This window comes from Buceros rhinoceros, unplaced genomic scaffold (assembly GCF_000710305.1).
Source record: "Buceros rhinoceros silvestris isolate BGI_N320 unplaced genomic scaffold, ASM71030v1 scaffold12470, whole genome shotgun sequence".
NCBI lineage: Eukaryota > Metazoa > Chordata > Aves > Bucerotiformes > Bucerotidae > Buceros > Buceros rhinoceros.
The window spans coordinates 102587-126396 of NW_010391490.1; the positions used below are offsets into that span (position 1 = coordinate 102587).

The 23810-nt window shown below is 38.9% G+C and overlaps 1 protein-coding gene across 1 annotated transcript in view; it reads right to left on the reverse strand.

Annotated features, from left to right (window-relative positions):
• The window catches only part of LOC104498574 (versican core protein-like), an 84192-nt gene extending 64022 nt beyond the window's left edge, over nucleotides 1-20170 (reverse strand). The window contains exons 1-4 of the mRNA XM_010141976.1: nucleotides 20164-20170; nucleotides 19546-19720; nucleotides 19302-19429; nucleotides 6162-6455 (exon numbers count right to left, since the gene is read on the reverse strand). Coding sequence (XP_010140278.1) covers nucleotides 6162-6455; nucleotides 19302-19429; nucleotides 19546-19720; nucleotides 20164-20170 — 604 coding nt within the window. The remainder of the gene's footprint in view (nucleotides 1-6161; nucleotides 6456-19301; nucleotides 19430-19545; nucleotides 19721-20163) is intronic.
• Between the last annotated feature and the right edge of the window lie 3640 nt (nucleotides 20171-23810).

Below are 23810 nucleotides of genomic sequence, written 5' to 3' on the forward strand. Positions count from 1 at the left end.
TCCCTCCAACCACATTGTTTACACTGAGGAACTATACTTGAGGAACCCAGTTTTGATTCACTCGCATAAATGCAAGTTCACTTGCTTTGGCAAAAGAAGCATCTCCTCGTGAAGCTCCACCTCCCAAGGCTGCAAACTGTTGTTCCACAAACATCAGCTAGATGGATAAATCAGATTCTCTCTGTTCGATTCTCTCTGTTCTTCGATTTAAAAGATCAAGCTGCACACAACCACCGCCTCCTCCTGCTCCTCTAGTACTAATGAGGTCCTTGGCACAGGGTTGTCTGAAGGGGACTGAGATCTTCTTGCTGCTCTCAGCGTGGTTTGACTGACTTAAAATTCCTTCCTGGGGTAAGAAGCAAGCTGCAAGCTGTTAGTGTGTACAGCCGCTGTGATGTTTGCCTGGATTATAAACCCAGCAGAGAGCATCAGGGCTTTATTCCTCCTACACCTGGTCCAAGATATTATTGGAGATCTCTGCAGCAATGTAGGTCTTGCTAAAGTGCATATCAGAGAGAAGCACAGAGATCTACCTTCTTAGCAAAATAATAAGAGCTATAGAGTTATTATCTGGTGGTAGACGCCTTGATAAAGCAGCTTAAGCCCTGTGCATAGCTTTGCCTTAACAGAGGGGAAAGGAAGCAAAGGCAGAGCCAACAGCCATATATAGACTCTGACCATGATCTTGAGATGCTTTCCTGCTCAAAGGCATTTTACCCATTCTGATGTGGACTGTGAAATAGTGGAGGACACTGGCTTTATTATAGTCAGCACTCTATTGTGTTTCATTGAAGTTAAATGCTTTTTTTTTCTTTTTCCTCAAATTGACAATTTTGTTCCCTGGGTGTCACCACACCCTATGTCTTCAGTATTCTACAGTCATTCCCAAAGTGATCAAAAATGCTGTAACACAGTCCCTGACATCAGGATGGAAAAAATTCCCTCATCCAGGAAATTACTGGGACATGTAGCTACCGATGGTTGCTGTGAGAAGGACAGAAGTGCCTAGTTATTCAAAGTTTTCCAAACTAAGTCACTTGTAGCAACAGAGAAGACAACATTTCTTCTGCCAGCATTTGAGCTATCCCTAAAAATCTTCTTTCTGCTGCTGGACAAATTGAGCACTGTTGACGTTTTCTGAGCCTTAGCATGCAATCATGGTGGGGCACACTGTAGGACCCAAGAAAGGGCTTTCTTCTCTTTTCCTGCTTTGAAGTCCTCCACAGAAGAACACTGCTTGCAAGTGATTCCAAGCATTACTAAACGTCCTTGTCCTAGTGAAACAGTCTTACTTGAACTGACAAGAAACAGAAGGTTTGCTTGGAGAGGTTTTGGGGTGGGCAGGGGAGAGGTTTGCTGAGAGACAATTCACTTTCATCCTACTTCACTTTCATCATCTGTCTTGCTACATACTATGAAGGTTGCTGCTTGTATTTCTTCTATAAAAGCATGCTCTGATATTGAGCTTGAGATAGATGAAGGACCAAGAGAGAGACCCTCAGTCACAAGCAGTGGTTGACTTGGATACATTTTTGATGAGACTGTATTAAAACAAGCAAAACCAAGTGGACTCTATTCACAATGAAGACATAGGGCAATGCTGTCTTAGAACTGCAATTTTCCAATCCCCATCTAAAATGATAACATGATGTCAAACTGAAGCAGCATAACTGAAGTGGCTTACAGAAACAACAAAGGTGCATGAAACAAAGGCAAAATGAAAGAGAACATGAGTCAAATCCAGAGCAAGATGATCAACACACGTTTTGAGCCAAGCAAAAAATGTTTCGCTGAAAGATTCGCCAAAATCAATACAGGTCTATGAAAGAATTCTGCTTTAATAAATCAGTGTTTCTAAGCAAAATGCAGATTTATGTTTCCAAAATTCAACCTCTGTGTTTGAAGTTCATCAAGTTCAGTTTTGTTGCAGGTATGTAGGACAAAACCTGTACATATTTTGATTAGCTCATTTCTGGAGTGCAATTTATTCTACAGACGCTGTAGTATTAAAATGCCCCGTCCAATGTCAGCTGAAGTCTGTGGCAAGGTTCCCACAAACTACACCTGGCGAGACTAGGGGCTGAGCGATGGAATTAAGTAAATACTAAATTACTCTATGTAACTATTATATAGGCACCCATTAATTATATTTTTTATGATACAATGTTTTATTCTCTTACAAACAAAGATAAGTGTTCAGCAACAGTTGTTCTATCTTTTTTTAAAAATTGTAAATATGATAATAAATCCTATATGCTAATGCTTGAAAATCTTTTCCTCTGATGATGGCCTCCAAGGATCTCCAAGTACTTACTCTTAAGTCTAACCTGAAACATTTTCAAGCCCCATCAGATAGATCATTAGCTATGTCTCAGAAGAAAAGAACTAAAAAGTCTGGCAAAAGTCTTGGAGGGATGAGATGAAACACACGGATAATGTTTCAGAAATTCAGAGCCATGTGGTTTCTGTAGAGTGAAAAACACTTGTGATCAAAGTGAAGAAGGTTTTTTATTTTTTTAACAAGATTTTTAGATTTTAAATCATGTGTTGTTAGTCTGGGCAACTTTTATTTTCATAAAGTCAAGATATTTTGTATAATGTAATTCTGTAACCAGAACATTGCTGAAGTTAAAATCCTGAACTTAACTGTACTGTTAAATATGTCCAGTTTGGCTGCTTAATTTAAACTAGTGCTTGAGTTACTGTTTTCCATATATTTTAATAAATATGATTACTTTCAAAAAGTAAAATGTTCAAAATACAGATTGAGGTTTCTTTTAACTACAGTTTAATATTCTCAGATTTTCCACCAAGAGACTCTATGAAAACTCTAAGTAGGGCTGAAGAGATATCCCCTTTCTTAAATATACAAATGGTCTTTGCAGAGACTCAAACAGACATCTGCTTTGCCACAAATCTACTGCTTCTGAATATATGTAAATTCAAGCACTGGACTCATACTTTACGTGGCATTTATTTTGGTGACGTTCATCAGGGAGTATAATATTGTTCAGCATGAGTAAAAGCGTCAGACGCGGGTTCTTCATCACTTCCATTTCACTTCAAATTAAATGTGCAACATGTGGCCATTACGCTCAGAGCTGAGTCAATGGAAACTTCTCTAGCTTTCACACAGGAGGCAGAGGCAACTTTACAGAGATGATGTAAAAATACTGAGATCACTGCATGAACATCTGTGCTGCAGACCTTCGGCGCTGGTGCTACCTGGACGGCTGGCTTGATCCTGCCCTGCTCACAGAGGTACTCTGTTTTTTTCCCTTTAGCTGACCAACATCTCATAAATGCATGTTATAACATCACTTTTTACTTCTATTTTCTCTCTATTTATTTTATTTATTTTCTTTTTACTTTCTGTTTTCTTTTCCTCTATCCAGGAGAGGAGGGAAACTAAACAATGTAGTGTGAAACAGGCAACAAGCACAGTAAGAGCCATAAGCACTAGACTGGAGTTATGGAGAAGACAGTTTTGTGATCTGGCATGGTGGGAATCACTGTGTGAAAGCTTCACATCAAGCTAAAAGCAGTCAGAGCTTGGTGATAGAGGACTTTACGTGATGGACTAATACACCGAAACTTTGACATAGAGATCATGAGAAGTTTTGCAAGAAACATCCAAACAAAAGATTATTTGAAACAAGGATCTAAATTCAAGCTCCCTGCTGTACTGTAGAGCCATTTTTTTACTTCTCTCATTTTATGCCCCAAAAAAGGAACTGGCTCCAAGGCACCAACAAGAAAGAGTGACTCACTCTACAGCCGCTGGTTCAGGCAACTGCTTGAGACGTGAAAAACCAAGATGCTAGGCAGCAAGTCTCATTACTCACCGCTTGCATAAATCTTTTAGCAAAAGCAATGAAGAGTTACATTCCTGTGAGATCTCAAATACCTTCTGAGAGTCAGAGAGAGCTTTCAGTAACTTCTGAAATATGTGGCTGACAGGCATCCTGAAAGAGGGTACATGGTTCAGCATTATGCTCCTGCATTCCCCTGTGCAAAACTTGGCAAAACCTGTCATCTAGCTAGGAGCATTTAATTAATTCTAATGTAATGTTGAGTGCAATTAAAATTGTTAGAGACCAGCTCAATGTCTACCAAATTGTCTTGGTTCTGTTTAAACATTTTTTTCTTGTAAAAGTGTTGATAGTCATAGACTGTCTGTATCCTGGGTTGGCAGCTGATGAAATATTAGTTGTCTATGTATCAAGGGCGAGAGTTTGCAGAAATATACTAAAGGCAGCAATCCGCTACTTATCAAGGATGTTTTTAGCACAAATATTATGTTACTTGAAAACTTCCGGAAAGAGCATTGAAAAGGTACATCTTGTTTGAAAGAGGTAAAATTCACACAAAGAGTAAGTCAGAATTTGTCCTAACTGAAGACTAGATTACAGTTAGTGTCCTTTGATCTTTTAGAAGGGCTGATGAATTTTGTCCCCATTAAAGTCAGTTTTATCCACAACAATTAAAACAGATCATAAACAATTTGGGAGTGGAACAGAAGTGATATGATAAAACTCCACAGATTAGAGCACACACTCCTGAACTTAACTAGTCTTTACTCCTGTAGGCAGTTCCCTTGAAGTCCATTAGGACTTCTTTCACATGCAAAGTTTTGGAACATCTTACCCACAAAAAAATAAAGGAAAAAAACCCTACCAGTCCTATTTTAAAATACTGCAGAAAAGACTGTCTGAGAACAGCCAGACTGTAATGTTACACTAGGCGTTGGGATTTGTTCTCAAGCACTAAGGTTTGTTCATAAAGGAGCCTTCAGCGTCTGTTGGAAAGATCTGTTTCTTCAGTTGGTTCCTCCTGCACAAAAATTGAGACAGTAGAGGCTGCACATTTCAAGCAGTTCTGACTTACAGGTCTGAGTCCAAAACACTAGATATTCACAGTTAAAGACCAGGATCTGAACTCCACACAAGTAGCCTTTTCTTGTTAATGTCAGTAGTATTATTTGCAAGCACGGGAACTTTCTTGAACAGAGAGGCCTGCAGAAAAACAGTGGCGCAGTCCAACTTCTCTGTGCAGCTGAGGAGGCTGCAAATCACAGGGAAGCACGAAATTCATCTCAGAAGAAGTACTCTGATCTCTTAAATGGGATGTGCCTTCCAAGACTGTCAGTGTCCTCTTGCACAAAGAACACTCCTGTGATAGATGGGATCTTAATAGATAGAAGCAAGGTGATGGGATCCTGTCTTATCAGACACAGATAGCTGGCCTATGGTATTTGAAAGGGCAACACAGAAACTTACATGTTGCACGTCATGAGATGCACAGATGGGTTTCTGGAGGCACAGGAAAGGCCTAAGTAGTCATTACTAATGACAGAGAGAAAAGGAATAGGAATACTCTGCAGGAGGCCAGGCAGATTAAGCCAGGACCTCCACAGTGGTGGTCTATGAAGCACTGACAGTTCCAGGAAGGCCTGGGAGACAGTCAAGGATCAGGAACTGATGCACGGGTGAGATGATACAGGGAAGAGAAAGCTGGTGAACCTTTTGGGACAAAAGGAACTTATTCAAGAATAGGCTGAGGCATAGTAATACAGAACCAGGCTGCTGGCACTGGAGATGGAAGACGTATTGCTTTAGAAACCTAAAAATTATGATGGGACAGAACAATCCTGAGATAGTCCCCAAATTATTAGCACCTCAGAGACCTGAAAATGGCCAGGTTTTTATGTGGTCTCTAAACAGCCTCTCTTATTGCCATCACAGGAGACAGAATATCAAGTTAGATCACAGTCATTCGCCTGGTCAAACAGGACATTTCTTCAGCTCTTACGTTCACTGACATGACACAAAGATACCAAGGTGACTCAGGCACCAAAATATGAAGCACCCATAGCCTTAGGATTACTGTGGGTACACTAAACACTAAACACTAAACACTAAACACAACTCAGACTGAAATCTTACCTTAAAATTTTTGCCTATTTTTACCTGCCAATGTTACTTTAAGCCATTTGTTTTAGATTGGCTTTTGTTTATTTTTTGTAAAGTCATAGTGATAAAACAACTTTTTAAAAACTATGTGCACTGCAGGAACTCAAACAAAACACATAACAAAAAACCCCCACTTTTCAGGATTAGCATGGTAAGCATATGGAAAATCATAACTAAAAAAGAGCTTACGTTCGTAGCAGTAGGCATCAAACTTGCTATCTGGGTAAGGAAAGCCTGTTTGGTTCTCATAGCGATACAGGGTTCTCACCCCAAGTAAACCTCCACCACACTGGGGCCTTGCCACTGAGGCTGGGTAACGAACGCTGCCATCCGCCAGCCAGCCATAGTCACACTGGTCAAAGCCTTTCCTCCAGGCGACATACATGTTCCCAACAGAAGCAAGAACACCGTCTCTTTTCCGACACATCTCTTTAGCTTCCTCAAAGGTGAACTTCGTGGGGGCTGAGACATGAACAACTTCATCTAGAGGAAGAAAACAAAGATAACAAAGACTGAGTATCACATTCCACCATCAAGTCAGCTTAGTTCCCCTTTCCCAGCCAGTGTCCTGCAAGTCGGGTTTTTTTTTTCAAAATTCAGTTGAATAGTTTTTTCTTAAAAATAAAATTCAGACAGTTGGAAAATCAAATGTCACAGATTTGAATGAACCAACAACATGAAGTACACTGTGGCTGAAGATCAAGTTCTTCCCTCAGTTTCTAGACAGAGGTAAAGCAGCCTTAAAACTCCCCTGTGACCTCTGCTGGAGTACACTTTGCAACTCAACTGCACTAATTAAATCCAGTCCAACAGAATTTACTTTTGCACTAAAACAAATCTTTTAGATCTGCAAGCCTCTTACCTGACCTTTTTACTCATCACTAGAGTCTCAATTGAGACACACACAAAAAAGCAAATGTTCTTCACTGGCTGCTCCACAGCAGCTTGTAATGTGTTCTCATCAGTCTTCCTCTTGCCCCATGGGGAAACAAAGGTGAGGGAATGCACTAGACACGTTGCTTGCACAAAGCCATTTTTGTGTGAAAAAGCTGAATTAGTCCATAATGCTGGTAGGATAGTTTAGCTTCCATGGAATAACAACTTATAAATAATAGCCGTCCAATTGGAAACAGAAACAAAACACATTGTACATCTAACATTTTACTTCCAAGACAAATCACCATTGTGCAGTTGGCCTGCTTGTCTCATTCACCCAATGACTGTAAACAAAATCAAGGCTTTAATATTCACATCCTGGGAATGAAACACTAAACTGTCTTCTTTCTAGTTTTTGCTCATACTTCAGATGGAACCAGTGAAACCTAAAATCAGTATGTTCAGCTGTAGAAAACAGTGCAAATTCAAAACATTTGTTACGAGACCGTAATTTTCTTCCTCAGCTACAGCAGGCCAGAACACAACAGTCACTGCTGCTTATTCATATCGAACACGCAATCTATCTTACCTCTGCAGTTATCTCAACTACATCACCTCAAGCAGTTTCATTCCCATCAATATTACGCTTGTTTCAGGCTTGAAAGGAATGCAAGTGTGAAAGGAGGTAGCATGCCCATTTTCTTTTTCCTCCTAGGTAGAAACTCTGATTTGTTTTTACAGCTGAATCAACTACAATACCAGTTCCATAGTGTAAGGGGTTTTATACATATTGTGGGGAATTTCTAACTTAGAGGTAAAGGGACAGGGCACATCTATTGCAGAAGGACCAGTAAAGAAAGTGAAGAATTATTCATCCTCAGAAGAACCAGAATGCTTCATTCAGCTCTTAAGACCACATGGTTAATGTACTTTTTTATTAAACGCTTCTGCAGAAAGATAGATTTTTCTGCATCAAGGGGCAGATCTGATATCACGGCCAATATAGAATGATGAATGCAGTTATCCCACCCACCATACTCTCCCAACAACACTATCATGAAATAATGGAATAAAGAAAGACCTCTCCAGAGCACCCTGCCCTGTTCTGAGGACTATTAATTTATCCTCTCACACAGCAGCCGTGATTTATATAAAAATGATCCCAGCTGATTAGCAGATATCAGGCCAGTTAGACAAGAAATGGAGACAAATAAGAAAAACAATGTATCTTAATGGTTTCTAGAGACAAATACGATGGATCAAAAACTAAATAATGTCAAATGATAACACATTTCTTCTGGGAGAAGCTTTTTGAATACACAGGAAAACGGGTAAACAAAAAAAAGAATAATATCAAGGCAATAATTCCATCAACTGATGTGGATCAGTGCCTCCAAACGGAGCTTGTGCATAGCACCATTAAAGTTAGGGGTATTTATTCCTCTGTGCTGTCATCTGCAATCTGTTAAAGCACAGAAATTTAGTGAATTGTTATGTCTTGCTATAAGACTTCAAAATGCAGCGTTCAATCAGTTCTTGTGTAAGAGAGGTGATTTTGCAGAGAACTTATCCAAGTTGCACAAAAGCATTTCTATGTGAAAATCTGCCTTAAATTTGCCTTGGAGTATGGCCATATAGGCAATACTGGTAATACTGCACGTTTAAAAGATGAATGGCATGAATTTATTTTTATCGAATCTCTTCTACCGATCCCACATTTATTTATTCGGTTCATCCCTTAAAGTCAGCTGCTATCATACAGATACCATCTTTGTCAAAGGGTATTTTAGAAAAAGCTAAACGATAAAAAACCCATGTGTTTAAGGAAAAATGAATCCTAACCAGAACAGTCCCGTAATGAAGTCCAAAGTCACATTCTTCACCACCTATTGAGTATATTAAAGAATTTGTGAAGAAAGACACAAATTCACAAAGAAGGCAAAAAGGTGTCAGAACAATCAGCAAAATGTCCTTATTGTCACCCAATTAAAAATATTTATTTATTTCAGAAATACAAACTTTAAGAGAAAGTACACAAAAATGTTAGAGCACGGCAGCTTGCATTTGTTCCACTTAAAGAGTGTTTTTCTATTACTCTAGAATTCTTACTAAAAAACAAAAAAAAAACAGTTAAGTGCGGAAGTCAAATTGCAAATAGCAGTCATTCACTCTAGGAAATATGACTCTGCAATCTGTCTGTACAGTTTGAAAATAAATTAAAATTCTCTATCACTGAGTGTGTACTTAATGTGCATTATAAGTGTTGGAACAAAATGAGAAAAAGAAAGGCCTTGCTATATATATCTAGAAACACTTAAAAGTTGTCCTACAAACTTCCAAAATCACCTTATTAAAAAAACCCAAAAAAACAAAAAACCCAAACCTTTATGTTTTCTTGTGAATTTTTGAGCACTTGGAAAGAAAACAGTGCTTAAAACACTTACACACTTCTTCAGCTGAATGGCATCAGTTTGATTTACTGCAGCTCTAAATTATGTCATGAGATATTTTGCATAATCTTTCCTGCGCTTCTCACCTGAAGTAGATTGTGGGCACGTGCACTTCATGCACAGCAGCCTTTGCTTTTCACGATGTGGTGACCCATACAACTGAAAGACAACTCATCATGACCTATTGTTTTTGTTCAGCAAGTACAATCACTTAAAATGTGCAGGAATGATATTTTGCTATCTATGTCATCTCTCTGACATGATTAGTGTTGAGATGTTTGCTTACCACCAGCCTCCTTGGTCAGAAAGTCATGGCTACTATACCATTGATATTTTAGGTGCATGTTCTGGAAATGCTACTTAATAATCCCCTCACAGCCATACAGAAATTCAGTTTGTCGTATCTAAAAAGGGTGCTGGCCCTACTTCACTGTCAACATGGCTCTTTCTCTCATAGTGAGAACTTGGGTTGGAAACCGCATTGTTCCCTGGTCAGCCTATACAAATGAAAGAAAATAGAGCAGGAAACAGAAGGTGGCATGTGGAGAAAGGTGCTGTTTACAGAAAGAAGGACAGCAAGAAGCTCTAGGAACTTCTGGCACCACCAAGCACTTAGGGAAAAATCATACAATGGAGCTCAGATTCTACTGAGCTATTTCATGGACTCAATCTCAAGACTGACAGAGGCTTTCAAGAAGCCACGGCAAAACGGCTTGTGGTCCAATCCTGACTTGCATTATGTCAGTCAATATAGCTGAAATATCCTGACTCCTTCAAAGTACCAAAGAGAAAGGGATTTGACCCTTGCACAGAAACTTCCTCTAAAAAGTAAAAAAAATAATGGTGAAGTTAATAAAGTCTATTTAATCCATGCAGTCTCTAAAATTAACTGCTATTTTTGGAAGCACAAACGATTCCATGCTTAGGAGAAGGATTCATCCTTTCACGCTCTACCAGCATCCTTGTTATGATGTCTGAAAGCACCTCAAGTTCCCAGTCAAAACACTGGAAACAAGGAAATTAAGAAAGTGAACTTGTTTGGTCAATAAACTAATGACATAGCCACCAACCCCAAAGCGGGGCATATTCAATTTTGTGTGTGTTAAAAGTAATGTGGAATGTTTTTATAGCTGGAGTACACTCCAAGTGACTTAGCAATATTACGCGGGCAAACCCCAGGGCTTAGACCAGCAGATGAAGAGAAACTAGTTCTACAGGAGGTGAAATGGAGACCACGACAATGTTTGGACTGCACACAGTAATGTAATGTATATTATTGCTGGCTCCTGTTTAAAACCAAGCTTCAGGTTGATCTTCCCACCACAGTGGTCAGAGCACTTGATGAATATCCAGGATTTTCCTGTTACATGTGTTTGTTTTGCTTGGTTAAAACAGACACCTGATGAAAGTCATGCTTTTCCTCTCTCTTTCAAATATATAAAACCAGATGAAGAAGCCAGAGGTTTCTCTTGAAGACAAAAGCTAATTCACTATAACCCCCAGGAAAAAGCTTAAGATGCACAGACTTATCTGCTGGTTTTATAGCAAGCTTCATCCTTTGAAGGTTAATTCACTTATTTTCTCACATCAAGAGACATCTCACTGAGCTGGGCATGTTTGTAAATGTGAATTTCATGAATCACACATCTTAAAATCAAGCACGGAAATAAGAGCAGGCTAGACCCATAGCCGGGGGTCAACATACTACATATATTGACTAGGGTAGAAGTAATGACTCTAGATGTAAGCTCTCCAGCACAGAGCTCACCAGTAATTTCTTTTTCCATAGATGAAACTACAGATAAGGGATTGATGGGCTGCTACTTCCTAGAGAATGTCTTTGAGCTTGACTATGTGGCACTCTCCTCCCAGAGCCGCACATCATCTGCTTAACTTCATGTTCTATCACACATAACCTACAGGCACAACAAAATGAATTAAATGTCACTGGTACCTGGCAGAAGGCAGCATCACATGGAAGTCCATCACAAAAGTTTTACAAATGTCTGAAGGATTCTCCAAAATAGCAGAGAAGCTTAAGAGCTAACCAGTGAGTCTCTCACTGAGTGTTTTTGACACATCTGGTGCCACATAAACGGCTGTGGTTGGTGACTGATCTACCACCTATGAAATGTTTTCACTCTGAGGGAATGACAAATACTAATGAGACACTTATATTTATTTGGTTGTAATATTCTTAGTTTTTTCTTCCATTTTGCTCTCCCAGAGCAAGAGGAGCTTTCATTATTACTCTCCGATCTGGAATTTGGTGCTCAGAAGCTTTACCTTGTGGTTAGGTGGTCAGATTCTACAACCTCCACTACTTTCAGTGTCAGCTAAAGAAAGACTTAAGAATATCCAAAGGGATATTAAATACACAAAAAGGTAATCATTCCCATAGAGGGAAACATTCAACTCCAATAATTTTAAACAAAACAAGACAAAGAATTTCTAGTACCTTTCAATCTTAACTTATTGGTAGTGTTCTTGTTTGAGGAGAAGAAACAACATTCCCTATAAAGAATTTGGCAGCTTTCCTTTTTTGAGCATAATGTCTGTGGTGAACTCCAGACTTGCTCATTAGAGATGGTGGAATCCACCAAGCTGATCAAGCAAAGATGCCTTTAGGGAGATGTTAGAGCTCCAGAGTTCTGTGACTACAGTTACTGATTAGGGTGCCCTGGGTCAGGTTATATAGAATGTTCTAAGGACATTTCACCATTTGCAGATGTAACCTGGTGTTACTGCTTCTTATAAACATTTGAATACAGCCGCATGGTTGGCAGTTCAAAGCTCAAGCAGTCCTGAAACACTGCCGTCATGACTTTTTTTTCCCCACAGAGAAATGGAATATGTCCAACCTTAATTTCTAGAACACCATCAAGTGCACAAGCAGAAGTACTGTGGCCACTTTGAGGACTAAAGCATTTACCCCATGTGTCCAAAGAACGTCCATTTCTTCCTCCTCTCTTTCTATCTCTGGTCAAAAGGTCTATGCAAAAAGGCAGCAGCAGCCACCAAAAGATCTGCTAGGCTGCTCGTACACCAAGGAAGAAACAGATGCCGCCCACATTTATCCCTCCTCTGCACACGTGTGAAGATAAAGGAGACCAGTACCTTTGTCTTGAATATTCCTGAAAAAAACATTTGGGCCAAGACAGACCTAAAAGGTTTCATCTGTCTCCACCACAGGCAGGGACCTTCAAGGCTACATATAGTTAGCCATTTTATAATCCAACTCAAGCTCCAGCCTTCCCTATCTTTCCCAGGCTTCACAGACAACACGCCTTGTCTCAGTCGCAGTTCCCTTCCTCCATCCTGCCACTGTTAAAGGCTGGTTCTCTGATACACCGGACTAATAGAGAAGTATCTTAATAAAGTCACAAATTACTGCAAAACACTCTCTAGGACTGGAAAGTCCTGAAAGTACAAGACCAAGTGCCAGGTCCTGCATTTGGGCCACAACATACCCTTGCAAAGCTACAGGGGAAGAGTGCTGGAAAGCTGCACAGCAGGAAAAGACCTGGACGTTCTGATTAACAGCCAGCTTAAGATGAGCCAGCAATCTGTCCAGGTGGTCAAGAGGACAACGGCATCCTGGCTTGTATCAGCAATAGTGTGGTCAGCAAGAGGAGGGAAGGGATTGTCCTCTTGTACTCAGCACTGGTGAGGCTGCACCTCAAACACTGTGTCCAGTTTTGGGCCCTTCATTTAAAGAGGACATTGAGATGCTGGTGAGTGTCCAGAGAAGGGCAATGAAGCTGGTGAAGGGTCTAGAGAACAAGTCTTTATGAGGAGTGTCTGAGGGAACTGGAGTTGTTTAGCCTGGAGAAAATGAGGCTCAGGGGAGAATTATCACTCCCTGCAACTACCTGAAAGGAGGTTGCAGCGAGGTGGGGGTCAGACTCTTCTCCCACGTAATAGGTGATAGGATGAGGAAATGGCCTCAAGTTGTGCCAGGGAAGATTTAGACTGGATATTAGGAAGAATTTCTTCACTGAAAGGATGATAAAGCACTGGAACAGGCTGCCCAGGGAGGTGGTGGAGTCCCCATTCCTGGAAGTATTCAAAAGACATGTAGCTGTGGCACTGAGGGACATGGTTTAGAGAACCTGGCAGTGCAGGGTGTACAGCTGCACTCCATGATCTTAAAGATCTTTTCCAACCAGAGGATTCTGTTAAAACCACAAAGACCTCTGAATCTAGGTTCAATTTTAAAGCAGAAGAATAGACAAGCTGAAGAAGTCTTTTTCTCTTACACGTTAGAACAAGTTAGTGGGTTCTTTTTGATATACATCAGTAATGATTTAATTAAACTCTCCTCTTAGGTGTACTCTATGCAAATAAGGCTGAACAGGAATCCACTGCATTTGACAAGACTGGAAGAATATACTCTTCCCATAGGCTTCCCCTCAAACATGAAGAGTAGCATGGCAACAGGTTAGAGAGCTCTGCTGTAGTTGCAAAGTGGCAACTACTGGCTTTTACTTACACAGAGTGGGGAAATGAGCTTTGCATTCTTTTTTTGTTGTTGTTGTTTGTTTTGTTTGTTCCTTATTTTTGCAACAATCATTTAGACATTGGGGTTTTGGATTCTCCCAAAAGATGACCTCAAATCACATTGTGACTTCGAATACAATGCCATGCATAAAAAAACCCTACTATTGCATTATATCCTATTTATTTGGGCTCTGCCCCACTCTAGAGAACTCTTGGATCCATGACACTGCATTCACAATTCAAGGTTGAAGAAGTGTCCAGCATAAGCTAGTGCAAAAGGCCATGACACTATCACAGGCCTGGAAGAAAAGACAAGACTTTTCTCAGTGTCCCAGTTTTAAAATTGTTGCTCCAGAATCAGAATGGGCTCTGGAGAAGATCTCTAGCTGCCCAAAACACAGAAGAAATTTCTCACCTGAAGCCATATTTTAGACTATAACTTCTGTAATTATTAGTAGTAAATTATTGTATTATTATTATTCTCACAGAAATTTTCATGACAATAGCAAAACTGCATGAGACTAGGTGGAAAGTATTCAAAGGACATCTGGTTTTGTTTTTCCTTTTTCTTTCCTGCACTCACTGTGGGAGAGAAAATAGTGCATGGGAGGGAGACTGTATAAACTTCCCCACAGCCACCCCAGAATAACTTTCTTAGCATGAGTCCCCATCTGCATATTACATATGCTTCTTAGACATATATGGCTTCTAACCGGCTTTGGCCAGAAGAAATGCTGCACGGAGTAGTTTGTGCTTTGGCTCAAAGCACAAACTCACAGCACATACTTACAGCCCCTAACTTCATCAGTGGGCTTTGGTGAGCAGATCTCACTTGTCTCCATCTCTGACACCACAGCACTACCATGTCAAGCATATTCACACGTATCTGAAATCAGAATAGAAATCCCGCCTTCCCCATCACCCATTTCCATTCAAGGGATTATTCTGTAGAAGTCACTGGTGCAGACACCACTTCAGCTGGAGGTGTTAAGAGGACCTCAGAGTTATATCCAAACCTTTGCAGTTCAATCACTTCAGAATAAACTCTTTATTAAGAAATCACCTTCCTAAAGGTATTCTGCACTGAAATATGTGATGAAACACATATGAGGAATGTAAATCTGTTTGTAATAAGAGACCATGTATTTAATGATATTTTGACTCCAGATACTTATTGTTATCACTAGGAACTCAGAAATTATATATCCTTCCCACGATTATTCTCCTGTGTGCTTTAGCAAAACTCAAAATATTTAACTTACAATTGTACAGGCTTTAATCTCTCTGGCTTTCCTCAGAACAGGGAAATGGTAAGAGTTAGCCTAGACAACTGGTTTTAATTTAAGCAAATAGTTTGTGTTTCATAGAGAAATACACGTCTCTGGCTAACTTTCTGATTTCATATGGCCAGAAAGGAAGAAAACCGAAATGGCGGTTGATATTGCTCCTACAAATCCTCAGTGAAAGTACCCAAATTAGTAGTGTAAATTCAACACACTTAAAATGTATTGCAAGAATTCCTACCACCATTTATGGTCTGCTGGGGTAACATGCTGGGCCAACAGACCAGTAACTGTTCAATGACTTCCATGATGACATTCTCATTATGGCCCAGATTCTGATATCATTAATCAAGCACCATCTTAGTCCATGGATAGTTTTCCCACTGACACAGGCTTGCCAAATAAGGACCTATTTTAGTGCAAGTGATTCGGATAGATTTGGCATTGAGTCAGAATAGGCTATGCAGATACGAAGTTTTGAACTCATATGGAAAAAATAATGTTTAAGCACAGTTCTACAGCATACTAAGTGCCATGAACATCTGCTGTTATTAATGAATTGTGGAGAGAGCTCATTACAAGAGAAAAGGGGTACCTTGCAAAATCAGCCTTTGGTGGACGGAGCAATCAGAAATTTTCATAACCTTAAATCTTGAACCATAAGACTTTTATCAACGTATAAATATGTTAAAAATAGGGCTAAATAAACCCCTCAGGATCTAGTTTACTGCTATGTTCACTTTCCAATAACATCTGTTGACATTTTAGCTAATTTTCTGTCTTCTGTGGATGAGTGGTTTCAAAGTGTAATCTCATTGATTATGAAGTTATGGAACTTCAAACAAACTTTGCATTGGTAATTAACTTTTCTTTTTGCAGAAACTGTTTCTGTTACATAGACAAAGCCATCTTGGCACCTTAGTCCCATCTTAAAAAGGAAGACTAGCTCAGCAGCTCAGGTTTCTGTGAAGGTTCTTCTGAGAAAATAGGAAAAAACAAAACAAAACCAAAATTGGGAAAAGAAGTGGGAAGAAAGTATCTTTGGCATTAAAATTGATCAATATAATCAGGAAACAAAGAAGCAAAAAAACCCCTGAAACAAAACCAAAACAAAATGAAAAAACAAGGGGTTGAGGTTTTACAGTTAATTGGCAATCACCTCATTCACTGTAGTGAATGCAGAAACTTCATAGCACATACAGAAACTTCCTGCTACTTCAGTAGCTTAAGGATAAGATTTCCTGCGTGCTCAGTGTTGACCTAACTCTGCTTCCTTGAAGTCAATGTTAAATTGTAAAGAGAATTGTCCTCTCTTCTCAGATTCAGCTTACTAACACAGTAAAATGTTTCTAGCAGCATTGCTATTGTCTATTACCATAACAAGACACATAGCTGTCATTAATCACACTGTTTCATCTCACAACCTGTTAGTGAAAAAGTACAATATGTGCCAGCCTAAAATGGAGTGCTCTTTCCTTAACTTGGGAGAAAAGATTCTAGAACATTTTTATAGTTCATATTCTAAGAATCGTTTAGATAAAGGCGAGGTCAAAGACACTTTGCCTTTGGGAAGGATGGAAATGAAACTCGCAGCCATCAGATTCATTCTGAATCTGTACCTGTCTCTGTGAGCATTCTACCACCATACAACAGGCTTTGTAACAGTCTTGCGGAGTTTCAGCACATCCCAGGGGTGAAGTGATCAATTACAGTCTTCAAGTCACACCTACAAACTCTTCTAGGTCTTGCCATTTTGGATCTTTAACCCTTGACCCAGGCTATGAAGCCTTTAAAACAAAGGCTGGAAAGGTGCAACTTGTTTTAATCATTCTTCCACAGATTCTCAGATAATCATTCTTCCAAGATACTGTGCCAGGAGGAAGGTAAAATAGAATGTGCTTATTGTTACCTGGGTTGATAGACCAAATCTCCCCAGTATTCTGTGGTAGCTTACGTCTCTTAAATGATGAAGGTTTCGTATCCAAGCAGTCCAGCTTGGATACAAAATCCAGCAGGCCACAAAGACATGCGTATGTTTAAACAGATCATCACCCACAACAGGACAGAAATGTATAGCTATCCAGAGAGGAAAGCCAGTTTATTAATCTTTGAAAATGAAAATTTGTAACAAAGAAGAATCAATTAGTGTTCATGAGAAGCTGAAAACCTATGCATGTACCTCTTCACCTAAGACTGCACAGTTGTTGCAACCTCTTTGAACCTCACGGCCTAGTTCCGGGTTGTTCTGATCTCAGAACATCAGCCTCAGTGAAACAGGCTTCAGCTTTGACTTTTTTTAATTTTTATTTTCAAAAGCTCAGTAAGAATATTTGACCCTGAGAAATTGCTGGCTTACATGTATCCAGGATAAGCTTCTTCATATTAGTTACACTTCTCTGTTCTTAAGAGGAAAGGAATGAGGCATTGCTCTTCATCTAAGAACGATATAAGTTCGAAAAAACTTCTTTTTGTAAGCTAGGAAAGACTCAAACCGAATTTGAAAGTCCTGATTCAGAGATTATTAGGAATTTAATCCCTTCAAGGACTGATCAATGTTATGAACTCCAGGTGTTCAGATGTGCTCACCAACAGATAGGGATGGAACATGAGTAAAATTAAGACAATGCTGAGCACTACCAAAATGCTGTCACTTAATTTTCAGAGTTCTCAGGCTTATATGTCTTCTGAGTCTTTGCAAGACTTGTATTGCTTGTATTTTATATCTCTCCAAGGTGGACATAATCATGGGCAGATCCTCAGCTATTAAAAATAAGAGGAAAACGCTTATTGATTTCAGTGACTAAAGTGCCTGTAACTCATCAGCGGGAGAAAACCTCGCATGATCTAATATACTTCTGTTCTAAGATAGAATACAAACACTGAGTACCTTAATTTTGCAATTTCTTGTTACAAATGCATGTACATATACAAAGGTAGGCTTGTTCAGAGCCATGGTTAATTTATCATTCTGCTGACTTACAGCACTAACCTAAAGGCATATCAGTTAAGGATCAGCCCAAAAGATATTTAATTAGGAACTATAAGTATTTCTTAAGAAAGAAACAGTGAAACTGGCATGGAATAAAAACCAGTCAAAACAGAAGCAGCGTGACACTCAGACAACTGCAGTGAATGGAAAACACACTTTGGTCCTGGTTGCAAAGTATTTTTCTACCAGCATGAAGTTCCCATGTGCATAACCAGGCCAAAGCAAAAAAAAAAAAAAAAAAAAAAAAAAAAAAACAAAAAAAAACAACCAAGAAACCAACCCGAAACCTCAGAACAGGAAAGGCTATTTCTGGATTTATATTTAAAGTATATGTATTTAACTAGTCACAGTAATGTCTAAGCATAAAGATATCTGGTTTCTGGAACCAGAAAGGACATAGTTATATTCACTTCCAGAAGAGATACTGTCAGAAAAGATGATATCACACCTGCAATATGGAGATTTGTGCATGATGGAACTGCCCAATCATAGACAAATTTACCATATTTTTCCTTTTACCATTAAAGCCTTCATTGAATAAAGACCAATCATAGACTCTAACCATGGATCACAAGGTACCACGAGGTTCACAAGACGATCCATAGTTCGTAAGTCAACATGAGACAGAATCATAACCACTCTGCTGCATTAAAGATGTTTAATTAGCAACTTTTGCAAAGGCTAGTGTTGTACTATGGAACTGCAGAGAATTTTACTAAAGGAAGTCCAGATTCCTCACTGGGTTTGCTTGTTAGTTTCTTTTGCGTGCTGAGATGCTTCTTTTTAAAAAAGGTATTATTAGACTTGGGTTGTAATTAAGTAACTGTCTAATTTTACACTGTGCACATGTAAAAACCTTAATTACGTACTTTATGAACTATAATACAGTTAGCACATGTACTATATCCATTTTTTTATATATATAGTATATAAAGTTTCTCAAACATGAAATGCATTTCTTTGAAAATCCTTTTATAACATTCAAAAAATAAGATGTTTCAACAGCAACTTTTGTGAGATCTACATCTAACTATAGCAGCTTTAAACCTGACTGTCTCTTCATAGGCTTCACATTCGCCTTTAATTAAGGTCCGCTGGACCACAAACTATAGGCTCACTTCATTCAGCAATTCTCTTAAGATTCAAAACACCCAAAACTTATTTTACACAGAATTTCCTATTTCTTTGCCTTTCCACATTAGAATCTGCAGTAAATATGGACCTATCTTACCTTCCATGTGTTCCACATAGCAGTACACATCATAAGTTTCATTAGGAAAACGGCGCCCGTATGTTCTGACTCCTTTCTTTCCCATTTTGTCTCCAAAGCAGCCAATTCTTGGATGTCTGATTGGATACCTGAAATGCAGCGTGTTCATATTTATTATTATGATAAGTCAGCATATTAAGTCTGTACAGGCTCTATGCACATTTATTTTGGGAAACTGTGTCAAGGACCGTTTTAAATGTCTCACCTAACAGTCTGGTCAGACAACCAGCCAGCATCACATTGCTCAAATCCATCTTCATAAGCTGCTTTCAGTTGTTCTGGGCTGGCTATGACAGCACCATTGTCCCGACAAGTCTGTTGAGCTTGTGTAAAATTCAGAGTATACCTGCTGGTTGCTGCACGATAGTGAAATACAACACCTGAAGATACAGAAAACATATATTAGAGACATATTTTGCATCATTTCTGCAACCATCATCATGTGGTAACTTTACCTAAGTATTGCTACAATGCTGAAACCAGATATATATATATAAAAAACAGATAGATAGATAGATATAAAAATAGAAGACTAAGATATATGCTGACATATAAATGGGTCCCCCCCTCTAGTGGCTGCTACCAGTAACTATACAACACCTTACATTATTCATAGTTGGCAAAATTATATTCACTGTACACATAGGAAAGAAATTAAACCATGTATGCATTTTCAATACTGTACTGTAGAATATCATGATCAAAAGGGAGAATGAATGCTAAAATATCTCAATGAATCACAGAGATACCCAGACTTTTCTAGTTCCAAGCACTGGTCAGCTTACTGCACTGTAGACAAGGTTGCTTATACTAATAGCGCTACCTGGCATCTTGGCTTACATGACACATCTAATTGCAAGTCAGACTGCATGGTCAGTCAAAACTAAGCACATCTAGTCCTCAGAAAGACTGGGCAGCTTAAAAATAGGCTTTCAAAAGCAGCCAGCTCAGTAACTGCCCGCAGTGCCAACAGTGAACAGGGGATTGCTTGACTGCTTGAGGTCTGCCTCATGTGACCAGTGTGGACACAAAAAAATGTTGTGCTTTGATTCAGATTTGTTAATCAGTGATGGCCCTGATGTCTGTTTCTACACATCAAAGCTTACTACAAATAAAACATTTATAAACATAGGGATGTTGGTCAATTTTGGTCAAGTACAAATAATGCAGACAAAACAAAGCTTGCTTTTAATTGAGGCCTTTCTGTTTCTGGAAAGAATCTTGATAATTTCAAATGTTACTTGAGCACATCAGGTATTTGGAGAGTGAGGCCTAGAGTTAAGATGGTTTTGGTTAAGACAGGATCTCTCTAGAAGCCACATTCTGTTTTCTGTATACACGTAATTCCCACTGAATTCAGCAACAGCTGCACATGCACACCTAAAACAAACCATAAAGGGCATTAACTCTTGAAGTGGCAGAAAAGATATTCCACTTTGCAAAATCGCTTCCCCCTTTTTGATGTTGCCTTTTACAGTTTAGCATCTGATAACATCTTTTATGAGCTCTGATTTTATTATTTTATTATCTGATGAGCTCTGAAAAACAACACTCTTCTCACTCTACTGCAGTCTAAAATCATCAGAAGCATTGCAATACTATAAAACATACACTACAAAGAATGGCTACAAAGCAAGAAAAATAAATGTTCCTTTTCTCTGAAGATTTTATTGGAGTACTTCATGATGAGGAAATAACACACTGTAATATAGTTTGGGAAAATGGTGGCATGATAGCAATAATAACTTCAACGAGTCTTTGTTATTAGAATATTGTTGAAAGATGGAAAAAATCTGCTAATTTAAAAGAAAACAGAAATATGGCTAACTTTGTAAAATGTTAATTTAAGAGGTTACAACACATTTAAAAATATTTTTTTCTTATTCAGACAAATTTGGTAAAATTTTGCCCCTTATCAAAGGTCTGGATATGGCCAATAAACATACATTTCTTTTCTTCTTGTGATTCACTAAGGTTTCTGAAATTAAAATGGAATACATTATCTAAAAACTACTCACACATAGGTTAAACATCAATCATCAGACACCAATTTAATCAAAGCTACTGGCAGAGAAACAAAATAAAAATGGAAGAGGAAACGGTGGGAATCCCCATACTCCATAATTTAATATGGAGTCATACACCAGCTGCAGTTACTAACTGTAAGCTTACAGACCACTATCATCCCCATAAAATGCCTTTTCAGAACCACTGACAGAACCCATCACAAACAGTGCTTCTTCCAAGAAACAATGCACTTTCAACATCAAATAGACCCAAATGTTGTTTGGCAACAGCGACAAGTGAGAAATACACTCTGAAAAATTATGGCTACGTTAATATTCCAGATGCCTGCAATTCAGTCAGCAAGACTGTTAAATTGTTAGATTAGTTCACTGCATTATTTGGCCCAGACCTTATAATACCCTTCCAAACATTTCTGGGCAGACCTCAGGAGCTCTCAAAGACCAGGGAGAGCTTCCAATGGGCATCTTCATCCTGCACTGGGAGCCAAAAAAGCATGGTTGGGGGCCACACCACTGCAGACAGTCTCCACATTAAAGCACAGCCTCAAGCATATTTTCTTATTAATGTGAACTATCTGCACCAAGAGAGATCAAAAGGGACTGACAGAGAGATAGCTTTAGTAGTTCCGGTATCCTTGTTATAGGGCTTTCTCTGTTGCCTGGTTAGGGCAAATTTCCATACTATTTGCATTGTCTTAAGATGTGCAAAACTTTATTTAATCTTATATGTATATATTTATATACGTGTGTGTGTATGCATAATTTGGCTATGTGTACCCTAAACACAGCCCTTTCCACATGTCCAACACAGAGTGCTACCTCACAGCATAAAAAATGTTAGGCAACAGCAACTATCATGTTTGGAATTTAACAGCTTAAAATAACAAAAAATATTTGGAATTTTTTTTTTCTCGATGTGGTATACATTTATTTTAATACATATATAATTTAGTAACATTGATTGACACTGCAAGCAAGTTACCTGCTGGTATAAATCAGCATTACTCTATACAGTGGTACAGCAGTAACTAAAAACGTGGGTTCAGGTGACGTGCTTGGTGTTCTGGGTTTAGAAATAAGAACTGAGCAAGTTTTATGGAACTCATAAGAGAAATAGATAAAATATTTACCCTGAATCATAAGAACAAACCCATAATAATATATTTTATATGAATTTAGATTAATTACCTCTTTTTTATGGTTTTTGTTTGGTTTTTTGGTTTTTATTGCAGGATCGTTTAGCTGATGCTGTATGACTTCAGCTGAACACAGAGCACTGCCTCTCAGTATAACCACCGAAAGGTTAAATAACTTAGCAGGAGAGGGAACGTGTTTCTCTGAACTGTAATTTTTAAAGATTCGTACTGCTTAAATATACAAGTGCATTCTCCACAGCCAGCTATCTTGCCTCTCATTTTTTCCATGTTGGAAGCAATGCCTGCACTTCCTAGCTGGTCTAAGTTCCCTGTGATACCTGAGTAAGGCAGCATGAAAGAGTTAATATCACTGACAATTTAAACTAGCTTTTGCAGTGTTGAGAAGAGCCTTTGGTCATTTGCAAATCCTGGAAAGGAACTTGGAGAATGCTTTGTTCTCTTCACCCTGATCCAAAAGGTAAACTTAACCTATTCTTAGAGTTGAAGGCTCTTCCATTTCCAGTGAGGAGCTAATGGACATAAAAGAGCCTCCCAAGATGAATGGGAAGGAAGACGTCAGTATGTATAAGCCTGTGCAATAGCTGCAATAATTAGAAGACCCCCTGGGGCTAAGAAGATTAAAGTGCAGGACTTTCATTGTTTGTTAGACAGAGAGAGAGGGGCTAAGTCCATTGTCCGAGTTTTTGCACTTTAAAACATTTGTAAAGGATTTTTTTCCGCCTTTGTCTATTTCCTTTCTGAAGGAAAAGGCAAGAAAGGAGTTGTCCTAGGAACAAATAAAGCAACTGGAAAACAGACTACAGCAGTCTAATGTTGTCCCTGAACATCTGGCAAAGAAAGTTAGTGTAATTACAGGAAGGAGTAGCAGTATCTGCAAGAAAGAGCACTCACAGGAAGCTAATTTGTAGCACCCAAAATTCACTTCAGTCTCAGCAAGAGAGAATGCCTTTTAATCATACATCTCTGTCTTGGACTAGAAAATGAAAACGGTTTTTATTTCACTTCTAACAAACTAGGGCTTCCACAGGTAAGAACCTGCAGTTTCACACCTTTGGCTTGCAACTTTGCTTTATTACTTGTCAGGGTGTTGTGTAGCAAAGCTTTGTGGAACTGCAGGGGAAGGGTTCCTGGTATGGTGGCTTAAATGTGATCACTTTCACTAGTGAGCTCACACTGCTGCCGTGTACACTTTTGAAGTTATGTAAAGCCTGAATTTCAGAAGCTGTCTCACACAGCAAAGAATTTCTAAAGAGAAAGTGTTATGATTGTTATTATCTTAATTTTCA